This window comes from Triticum dicoccoides, chromosome 2B, assembly GCF_002162155.2.
Source record: "Triticum dicoccoides isolate Atlit2015 ecotype Zavitan chromosome 2B, WEW_v2.0, whole genome shotgun sequence".
NCBI classification, from domain to species: Eukaryota; Viridiplantae; Streptophyta; class Magnoliopsida; order Poales; family Poaceae; genus Triticum; species Triticum dicoccoides.
The window spans coordinates 735,187,353-735,198,390 of NC_041383.1; the positions used below are offsets into that span (position 1 = coordinate 735,187,353).

Below are 11,038 nucleotides of genomic sequence, written 5' to 3' on the forward strand. Positions count from 1 at the left end.
TGTGATTTTTTGCTTCCTGAAGATATGATAGCTTTCTTGTTTGTTCACTGGTCAATGGATTTTATAGCTCTTGCATTTGTTACTCTTGTACAGGTTGATTGCCCCTTCCCTCCATCAGATAAAATTGGTATAAATTCTGTCCAAAGGGAAAATGAAGAAATAGTACCAATGAGGGTGATGAAAATGGCTTGGGTGCCCTATGTTCCACTAGAGGACCGGTACTAACATTCTATTTATTTCAGCTATATGTCTTATATTATCTTTTGGGCGAAGTTGTGTGTTTGTTTACTTTGCTTCCGCTTTGTTTTCAGGCTAACTAGAATTGACAGTTTGAAAACCAAAATATTCACTCTTGGCTGCACTCAGCGAAGGTTGGTATTTTTACAATACTGACTATTCATGTTTGAGGGAGCTCTGTTACTATCAGTTATTTATTATTATTTGTTGGGAATGTTATCACCATACGGAATGCTCCCATCTTAAACTTCTATATGTTTTTCCCTGACTTGTCCCAGCATCCTAATTATATATATATGGCAGGTCTGCCCTGAAGCATCTCAAAGAAGAACGAGTGAAGAAGTTTGACTACTGCATGCCTTGTAAGCTGAATTTTGATTGTTTCTATAGGCCTGCTTTGTGTCTACTGAAATATCTGTTGTTGTTTTTGGATCCTGTGGTTCCGTTTCTGTACTTATCCTTTCTTGGGTCAGTCCAAGAATGTGTAATCTACATGGTTCATTTTCCCCCTTAATATTAAATTTAAATATGACCATGACTATGTCTTAGTTTAATATTTGCAATACATGATCACAACTACTCCCTCCGTCCGAAAATACTTGTCATCAAAATGAATAAAAAGTGATGTATCTAGAACTAAAATACATCAAGATACATTCCCTTTTATCCATTTTGATGACAAGTATTTCCGGACGGAGGGAGTACGTCTTAATTTAATGTTTTGCTATGCAATAGTATGTCTGGATGTGAAGCCTTTTGCTTATCGTTTTTTGTCTCATTGGGACGGTACTTCATTGAGACTTTGATGGATGTTTAGTTTGGTGCTTTTCTTCTGCTGGACGAATGACATTTCATTTATAAAAAACTATAAATGGCATCCATGTTTAAAAAAATGCCAGACAGGAGATGGTGTCGCGTCTATAGCCTTGCACTTTTAGAGCTGTGAATGGTGGGGCATATATTTAATAATCATTGATTAGAAATACATATTGGTTGATTTGAAACAATTTGGTTTGATTCCACTATATACCATCTTAGCCAAGCCCAATTTTTCACTGTGTATTGGGATCTCCTTTGGTGGTGTTTGTACCTTCAAGATGAGCAATTGTGAAACAAGCATAGAGTAGTGCGAGTTAAATATATGCGAAGGGTATTGATCACATGAAGAACCCAACTAGTTGACTATATTGTTTAATCCCTCTATATATATCTGAAAATATTTACTAGTATGGTTCCCTTGATAGTAATGTGATGTGCTCATGAACCTATTGCAATATAATATATTTTTCTGAGGCAAGAGGCAGGAACACTTACCCTGTTGCAAAAATCTTGCAGATTATATGCCACTTAGTCCTCCTGAAGATGAAGATGACACAGTAGTCAATATCATGTATCCTCTAGAACCCCCGGTAAGCTTCTTTCACAAGGTCTATAACACCATGTTAGAACTACTGTCTAAATTGTCATGAATGTTTGTTGCTTCTCTTATTTTTCCTCGGAAGTTGGCTGTTCATTATTTGCTCATAGAGGAGCCATAATCTCATAATTGCTGATAGAGAAGTCAACAAAGGTACCATGTGTGTTGCAACATGGCCTTTATAATCTATGTCAACATTATAAAATAGTTGTTACTCAAATCAACGATAAAGGTACCATTATAAAATAGCAACATGGCATTTTCTTGCCAATGTGCCAATTAAAGACAATCAATTAACAATAATTAATTGAAGACCTGGGGAAGGCAAGGAGCCTTGTATTTGCCAAATTCTTGAATTTGGTTAGGGGTCTTGTAAACCTTTAAGGAGGTTTAGTTATTTATGGAATGTTTGGTAACTTGGCTTATGAGAGAATCTGCATGACATATCTCGAGTTGACCTTTTGACTTCTTTCTATGTACATGTAGATTGCCTGTATCTGTTGTATTATTACAAGCCTATGAGTCGATTATCTTTTGTGTTGATGTAGCTGTGTGATGCCAGTGATGGGGTGTAATATATTTCTTATGTTTCCGTCATGAGCATGATTTATCCCAGACAACTTCTCAAACTTAAGGTAGCTCATGCCATAAGTTTGAGAAGTTGTTACCCCAAAAATGTAGCACATATTTCTTAGGTTTGGTATCTATGAAGGGATAAAACAAAGAACTGCTCATACCATTACCCGCTTTTAGCTAATGCTTCACGAAAATTATTCTAAGTAGTGTAATTAAACGCTGCTTCCTTGTTGTCTCTTTGGCTTTTATTTCTAGTGGCTGTTAATTCTTGTTATAAACTACTGTATTTACTTCTTGCTGCTTGTTGCAGATAGTATGCGACTTCGACTGGGAAATGGATGATATGGAGGTTTGTATGAAATTTGTTGTGTTTCTTATGGTATCCATGGAAATGTATCTTTTTTAACCATTGCACTGCGGTGCAGGATTTTATTGATGAGAAAGTCAAAGACGAGGTCTTGCCGGAGGATGAGAAGGAAAAATTCAAGGTGCACATCCAATATTTTTTGTCCTTGCTCTGCTGTAGCGAATAACCTAGTATAGTCTGCTGATTACCTTGTTTTCCTAATTTTGCTGGAATGTTTCGTTAACAGGACTTCATAAAGGAGAGAGTTAGAGAAAGGAAGAGAGAGCTGAAGCAGGTTGGCAATCAAGCAAAATGTTAATTAATTTACCTTCACCAAAGAATTTAATTTATTCGTTACTCAAATGTTTCTCCAAAACCTTATGCAGGCTAAAGAAGCGAGAAAGAAAGCTATTGATGATATGGATCCAAAGTTGAAAGAGGCATTTGAAAATATCCGGTTTTACAAATTTTATCCTGTAAAAACCGATGACACTCCTGATGTGAGCCAAGTAAAGGTATGCAGCAGCATTGCTCTGTATTCCTTAGAAAGGACTATTTGTCGAACAAGCCTTGCATTTTAACTCTGTGTATATTGTGTACTCTGCAGGCGAGGTACATTAATAGATATTACCGCCACGTGCATGAAGTGCTGTGATGTGCAACCTCGTATTTTGCTGTGCGCAGTATCAAGCTATCCATCCAAGCTACGGGTGGAAATTTTGGAAAACTGGAGGGTTGCCTGCTTGGTAGGCAGACTCAATTCGGGACTTGTATTGGGCCAATGGATAACTTTGTTGCCTCTGAACTCTATTGTAGTACAGTTTCACCCATGCTCCTGAGTGTCTCCTCCGGCATTTTACTTCTCTTTGTACTGCGACTGCGATATGTAACATTGTGGGAGGTAGTTGTAGCGGCCAGAAAAGTAGATCATGTAAGAGCAGAACAATTGTTCCAGGAACAGTTTGTTCCGTTTCTCACCCAGTACAGCTCTGGCTTCCATTATTGTTTAGCTTACCCTGTGTATTTCGACGGGATCCCTATATATATTTTGATGTTTAACCCTGTGCGCGTTGTGTAAAATTTGTGCTGCTCAAATCTTGCGTTGCAACTAGCGATAGTTTTTCTTCTTCTTTTTTGCTTTAACTTGTTAACGGCGGTCATCCTGTTGCCAAGAGCTATTCGGCTGTTGGCATTCTCAACGTGGCGATGATTTTGAGGATACCACCAGTTGTTTTAGCGATGGTACCCGGGGCAGTTCTGTTATTTTAAGTTTTTGTCGCAAGGTTCATTCTGTTATATTATTTGGATTCCGAATTTTGTGCAGTTCACTTGTGAGTTGAGGCGGTTGCTGTAATCTTTGCAGGTCGTAAATTTTTAGAACATTTTGACAAAAGGGCACATCTTTGTTCGCACTTTGACAAAAAAAATGGAAGTCTCTTCGCCTCGTAATATAAGAGCGTTTTTCATACTAGGACAGTAGCACACAATTTTATCAAATTCCGGTAAATTTCGGGGGGATGAAAGACGTGTTGATGCGTTGCATCAAAGCGAGCGAGGGAGCACTGAGCGCAGGTAGGTGGGGTGGGTAGTGGGTACAGGAGCTCATGGTCACAGATCACGCGCGACAAGTTGATGCTACCATGAGCATCGGCTCGCTGTCTGTCTCACTGGAACCACATGCAAGCGCCCCGTCCGCGTGGCGTCCACTCTTCCTCCACGTTTCGGCTTCCCTCCGGGCCCGGATTCCTCCAACCGCGCAACTGGGGCGGCAGCGGCAGCGGCAGCTTCAGCAGCACGAGCGAGCGAGCGAGCGCCGGCCCGACTCTCCTCCGGCCATCGCGGGAGCGCGCTCCGACGCCAGCGCCCGCGCAGCTCTGCTCCCCGCCTCCGCCGGTAAGCACCCGCGCCCGCCTACACTTCTCCTCTCGGAATCCTCCGTGTCCTCCCTCCCGCACGCCATCTGCTCGACGGAATGCGGCGCCGAGCAGAGACAAGCTTGGTTAGCTTCTCTCGCGCGTGATTTCGGCCACGGGCCATGCTGCGGGCCTGCGGCGTGAAGCAGCAGAGCAAACGACAAATTCGCCCATGTCTAGATGCATTCATCATCTGTCCCGTTCTGCCGACTTTTTTTGGGGGGGCTTTTTCCGACTGCCTTTTCTCTCTCTCTCTCTTGCGCGCGGATCCACTCGTCTGATCCCGTGCTGGCTGCAGATTCCGGGCGGCGATGGAGGTGGCGCTGCAGGCGTGTGATGCCGCGGACTGGGTGTACAAGGGAGAGGGCGCGGCCAATCTCATCCTCAGCTACACCGGCTCCTCGCCCTCCATGGTATGCTCTGCTCTGCTCTGCTCTGTGTAGGCTCGTTCTGCTGTGCTGTTGGGTACTACTTAGCTTTCATCTATTGACTGCAAGATTCTGGACTTGGTATGATGCGTTTGTCCCTGCCTAGATTAATTGGTGTACCGATCGGGGAAGTTGGTGGCCTAGAATCAGAGATGCTAACTTGTCCCCAGTGCTCTGTTTGATAATTAAGCACTCATCACTGTAGCAATCAATAAATTATGTGTAGGGCTGCCCGCTTAATTTAGGCATCTGCTTTCAATTTATTATTGAAACATGAGAGCAGGGGTCCCCTACCAGTTTTTTAGCCATTTCTAACCAGGAAACAGCCATCCTATCTGTAGTTGGTTCCCAATGATTCCCCACTTTGCTTCCGTATGATACATTTAGAGCTGATAGGGGTTATACTCTGCTGATCTACCTTTGGTTTGCATACAGCTTGGCAAGGTACTGCGGGCCAAGAAGGTCCTAAATGACAAGGCACAACCAGCACCAAACTGTGTAAACTTCTCAAGCTACGAGCAGCTCGTGTGGGGTGACATCCCAGAATTGATCGAGTCTGTCAAGCAAGGTTCTGTGGCACAAGCTTATGCAGTACATGTCATGAGCCAACATCTGGGGCACGATCATGTTGATGGCGGGGTACGGTTTTATATTTGACCCAATTATGTTTGTTGAAGTTATATGTTTGCCATAAGTTTACCATCATTTTTTTTAAAATACTTCCAAATTCTGTGTTCTTCTAGAAACAGTGAGAAAATGTCCTAACGTTAGCATCACTTTGGTTAATCTGGTCTATAAGGACAACATGGTATCAGTGTGCAACCTATTGAGTTTGGATAAAGATATGCTGTCATTTTTGTTAAGATCTTTCAAAAGGCATTATTCTCTGGATCCACTTCAATATATGTCAAATAATGTCATTTTTTTGTGGTGTAGGTTCGTGTCTCTGTGTCTAAGGATTTTCTGGAGATTGTTGGAAAGAATGTGCTCAGTGCCCGTCCTGCTTGGCGAGTGAATGCAAGCGCAATTGATACCAAAGCTGATTCTGCCCTTCTAATTTCTGATCACTCCTTATTTTCTGGTAAAGTTTTGGAATCTGAACCCTACTATTACAGTGCATTCCATCTCTTATGAGTATGACTCAAAGCTTTCCTAGCTTAAGAAACTAAAACTTTCCCTCTTAATGCACCAAGCCTTGGATGGAATAGTGTAAAAAATTGTCTTACATTTTGGGACGGAGTATTTGTATTACATGGTTATTGAGCTTCTTTGCATGTAAAGTTTTTAAGTCTGCGATTTCATAAGTCTTGGAAAAATAGCTTGCATTGCATCCATGGTGGTATAGGATTTGTAGTGCTACTTGCCTCAGCCAAATGGTAGGATCAAGATAGTTGCCCCAACCTCCAAAGTGACAGTACTGTTTTATGCCAAAGTCGCACTTCCTTTGAAACTTGGGATGTGTTTGCATGGATACATATACTAGGGATTTTCCTAGCTCCATTAATCTGAAAGATAGAAAATTATGTTGCTTGTATTTTACAGATTTGTAGTGTAGATGCGATCTAGTTTCACTGCAAAAGCTTTGGTTTCTGTTCAAATGGATAGTTGGTCCAGTAATGCTAACCTGTATCATGATCCAGTAGTGGTTTCCATTGGGTTGTGCTAGGCTATTAAGAACTCTATGGTAGGTTTCCTGCATTTAATTTGTACTTTCTTACACTAAATTTTCTAATCACAGGAAAGCCTAGAGGTAGCAGCTGTATCGCAGTGGAGATAAAGGTACATTTGAAGCTTCCTTTCTTTTTCTTATATTTATTTCCAGTTGACATGCTTTTTACATGCTTCACCATCCAGGCCAAATGTGGGTTTCTTCCATCGTCAGAATATATATCAAAGGAAAATGTTATTAAGAAACAAGTAACACGGTACAAGATGCATCAACACCTCAAATTTCATCAGGGGCAGGTATGTCGGTCTTAACAGATTTTAAACTAATTATAGCTATGTTTGATGGATTATATAAAATCCTAGACTACACTTTTGTCCACTGAAAGACAAAGTAGTTTTTTGGCATAAACAAACCTGTCTTGATGATATTTGTTTTGAATCAAAATATGTACAAACATTCTTGTTTATTTAAGCATTCAGGGTTGCCCGGTTGACATTCTTGCAATACTGTAGTATCTCTATTGGTTCTTGAAATCAGGTTGATTCCCAACATATTTTTTAACAAATTTCAGATATCGAAGACAAGTGAATACGATCCTCTTGATCTATTCTCTGGGTCAAAAGAAAGAATACGCACGGCCATCAAGTCATTTTTCTCGACTCCTCAGAACAACTTCAGGATTTTTGTGAATGGCTCCTTAGGTTTTGGTGGCATGGGAGGTGGTGCTGATAAGGTCCTTGCTAATGAAACAGAGAAGTGTCTTGAAGATCTGAGGAAGGTTAGTGGGCTACAACTATCTGACTTTATTGAGCTCCTGTCAGAGGCAATATCTAAATCTGGAGTATTGGATAAACTTTTGGCCACTCAAAAACTGGATGATCATGACATCGAAGGGGCGATTCATCTGTATTACGACATCATCTCTCAGCCTTGTTTGGTCTGCAAAAATATAACTGATGCTGAGCTATTGCACAAGTACTCTGTGTTGCATTCTCTTCCTTTGGACAAGAGCTGTAAGATAGTCAGGGACTTTCTTATTTCTGCTACCGCGAAGGACTGTAGCCTCATGATGTGCTTTCGGCCACGAGAGTGTGAGAGAACAGATCCTGAGTATGATTCAGTGTTTCTTCAGTCAGTGAACCGAACCTATGATTACAAGGTATGTTTCTGTGAAATGTGTTCCTGTTACCTTCATCTTGTATTTGTTCAGCAACTCATGTACTTGTATAGTTCACTGTTGAACAATTGATTCGGCTTATGCGTTTCTTTTATGTGATGTTCGTTTGCACGTGAATGACATACAATTGCATATTCCATGTGTAGGCATACTTTGTTGATCTGGATGTGAAGCCTCTGGATAAGATGACACATTATTTTAAATTGGACCAGAAGATCGTCAATTTCTACACTAAGAGCGGGGAAGTCGATTCTCAGAAGGGGGTTGGCACCAGTGATGACACAGCGGTTCAGCCACAACATTGAGTAGCTCCTTCAACTTGAAGCCTCTGGACCGGAAAGGGCACATGTGCCATTGGTCCTGTTGTTTCGTCTTGCGCCTGTTGTTGTAACCTTGTAAGTACAGCTCCATTGTCGAGGAGCTCTTCCCTTTCATCGGGAAAAAAAGATGCTGCCGAGCGGTCACTGCTGTTTGTTGTTGCTGTTACTGTAGCTTACGAGTGGTACATCATGTATACCTACCGGGTGGCTCGTCGCGGCAGAAAAAACACATCAGGAATTCGATACACAGACACCAAGATGCATGAACAGACTTTTTTACAGTGGCAACCACATGTTGCAGTATGTGCAGCAGAGATGGGAGCCCAGGTTTGCCTTGCAGGCTAGGGTGTAGCCATTTCACCGGTTCCCTCTCTCACCTGGTAACTGGCGCATGTACTACTGTACATCTTTTCAGTTTGCGGTTGCTTCTCTGCTCTCAGTTGCTTATTGTTTCCGGACAACATTGTCATCTCTCGATATATATTGTGTAGCTAGATTTTCCATGTAGCACCTGAATTCTAGAACGAACTGAGCAACCAGACCAGACAATATGTGAATTAGACCCAATGACCATATATGGTTTGTCACGAATTATCCCAATGAACTTCATGCAGACGATCCAAAGCCATTTTTGAGACCAATGAGTTGTGTGCCCCGGTTATTTTGTACTACAATTTGTACCATATCACAGATGCACCGGTTACAAGACCAGTTTAGGCCCAGTTCTTTTGCTAGAATCTGGGGATTCTTCCAGAATCCGACCCCTACCCAGCTTCCCCCATAATCTTTGAGCCCCATTTGTTTTACAATCCTGTCTAATTAGACCCTAACTAGATAGGATTGTAAAACAAATGGGGCTCAAAAATTCTGGGAGAAGCTGGGTAGGGGTCGGATTTTGGGACAATCCCCAGATTCTGGTAAAAGAACTGGGCCTTATACGGCCATGTGCAAGCCATGGTGCTATCTCTTCAGATACCTTTTGAAGTTGGACCAATGCAGAGGAGATTAACATGGCCCCTGCACAAGGATGTCAGGTTTAATTGAGAAAAGGTCCATTTTTTGGAAATTTGTGCACTGTATTTTTGCATCTTTGTCTAATTCTCATCGTTTGAGCTCTCGGCACATGGTTGTCCATGTGGAGAGACGAGGTGGCTGAGGCGGCGGGCATCATGTAGGTGGGGGCTCACAGGGGTGTGCACTGTGCAAGCTGTGCGCGTGCCCGTGCTCGTGGCAGCTCTGGGCAGAACGGGAGGAGAGGGTGCACACGGCGCAGACGGGTGATGAGGCGTTAAGAGTGAGAGGTGGCACGGCACCGGCGGAGCGTAGGGCGACGTTTAGAGCGTGCGTCGCAGGGCACTGTCTGGCTATCTTGGCCATGCCGGAAGCGACGCGGATGAAAAGGAGATGTAAACGTGTATAAAGTTTTAATTCCTTCAAAGAATCCAGTCTCGAACAAGGAAAATCAATCATAGTGGAGTAATTATTATCCTAAAATACAGTAGTAATCTAATAAATTATCTTATAAAAGTTACCGAGGGAGTAATTTTTTATTTTTTATTTAGCATTCAAAAACTGGAGTTTATTGGCAAGTTGCGGACGGCTTATTTATCACATCATCACATGCCGCTTCACGTCATGAAGCAATTTCCCCAGCACCGCAGGTGTACTCACACAGACAGTAATAGGCAGGTTCCCAGTCGTCACCGAACGCCGAACGGGTGACAATCCCCGCCTAAGAAGCCCTCATGCTTGCAGTGACTATGGCAAGGCAGGGGCGGAGCCAGCATGTTAGCGTTGGGTTCAACCCAACGACTTTTCTTGGTCTAGTATACGTACACAGATACGTACTCCTCTGAACCCAACGAAAAACAAGGGATGGACCCATCAAGTTCCAACACCAAGTGAGCAGCCTAATAAAAAAGCCCAAAAGTAGTAAATTGCCTCTCTAGTCCATGCTAATTAAATACCCGTATACTTTAATAGTTAGTATTAATTAAATACCCGTGCATTGTTATGAAATAACAAATGATAATATTTTGGCTTTGCACTCTGAAATAACACAAGTGATATTATGTTTCTCTCTTTAATGTATTTTTAGTGCTATATTTTTTGTTCTTCCTTGAAGGGGACTACTATATATTTGATGTAAGGTGGTGTGAAATTGGACTTTACATTGAATTAATTAGACCAAATCCTCACAATAAGATAATGAATGAACCCATCGACTAAATTTTCTGGCTCCGCCCCCTGTGGCAAGGTAAAGGCACACAAAAAGGGTGGGAGTAGGTCTTGCTGAACGTTGTGCAAGTCCCACCTTCACCTTCACCTTCAGACCCTGCAACAAATTATGGACATGATTTTGGGTAACTACTTCATCAGAAGACAACACACCGAGAAGGAACTACTACACTAATTCTTCAGATGATTATTATTTCAGGCAAGGCTTATTACCTGCAGGAAGCAACAGGAATGCCATGAGCAACAACAAGCACAAGCCCGACCTCTTGACCTTATGGACGTCCATGTCTCTCGAATAAGCAACCAAGAAAGGAAGGAACGGATTAAAGTATGTTAACTTACTAGTGTCGTCGGTCCCTTCTTATAGGCAATGGATGATAGAACCTTACAATAACCCAACAGAAAAAGTTGTATTTATCTGAGTACGTACATAGTTGTTTGTATCTGCATGGTGCAGTGATGTATATATATGTGTTGTATAATGAAGAAAGGCACTCCAATGGAAAAAGATGTGCTTAAAACACCCTAGGTTGTTGGTGCATATGTATGTTTTTGGTGTGAGGCAGCACTTCCACAAATTGTGCCTCCTTTTGCTTAGACGGAACCCTTCAAAAAGCCAAACAGAAAATGTCATATTATCTGAAAAATGCAACTATATATATATATATATATATATATATATATATATATATATATATATATATATATATATATATA

General features: G+C 41.7%; 2 protein-coding genes and 1 non-coding gene across 3 annotated transcripts in view; all 3 read left to right on the forward strand.

The window, feature by feature from the left end:
* The window catches only part of LOC119365961 (protein HEAT INTOLERANT 4-like), a 6,119-nt gene extending 2,481 nt beyond the window's left edge, over positions 1-3,638 (forward strand). The window contains exons 6-14 of the mRNA XM_037631613.1: positions 94-218; positions 312-371; positions 541-599; positions 1,573-1,646; positions 2,541-2,579; positions 2,656-2,718; positions 2,824-2,871; positions 2,963-3,091; positions 3,184-3,638. Of these exons, the coding sequence (XP_037487510.1) occupies positions 94-218; positions 312-371; positions 541-599; positions 1,573-1,646; positions 2,541-2,579; positions 2,656-2,718; positions 2,824-2,871; positions 2,963-3,091; positions 3,184-3,231 (645 nt within the window). The 3' untranslated portion in view covers positions 3,232-3,638. The remainder of the gene's footprint in view (positions 1-93; positions 219-311; positions 372-540; positions 600-1,572; positions 1,647-2,540; positions 2,580-2,655; positions 2,719-2,823; positions 2,872-2,962; positions 3,092-3,183) is intronic.
* Positions 3,639-4,301: 663 nt separating this feature from the next.
* Positions 4,302-8,658, forward strand: LOC119365962 (inositol-pentakisphosphate 2-kinase IPK1-like). Its single transcript, XM_037631614.1, has 8 exons — positions 4,302-4,469; positions 4,788-4,902; positions 5,353-5,556; positions 5,854-5,998; positions 6,656-6,696; positions 6,772-6,882; positions 7,158-7,745; positions 7,910-8,658. Exons 2-8 carry the CDS (start codon positions 4,801-4,803, stop codon positions 8,066-8,068), a joined length of 1,350 nt encoding a protein of 449 aa, XP_037487511.1. The 5' UTR covers positions 4,302-4,469; positions 4,788-4,800; the 3' UTR covers positions 8,069-8,658.
* A 387-nt stretch (positions 8,659-9,045) lies between these two features.
* Positions 9,046-9,145, forward strand: LOC119266175. The gene has a single exon (XR_005131906.1). It is a non-coding gene; the product is annotated as a U6 spliceosomal RNA (small nuclear RNA).
* The last annotated feature ends 1,893 nt before the right edge of the window (positions 9,146-11,038 follow it).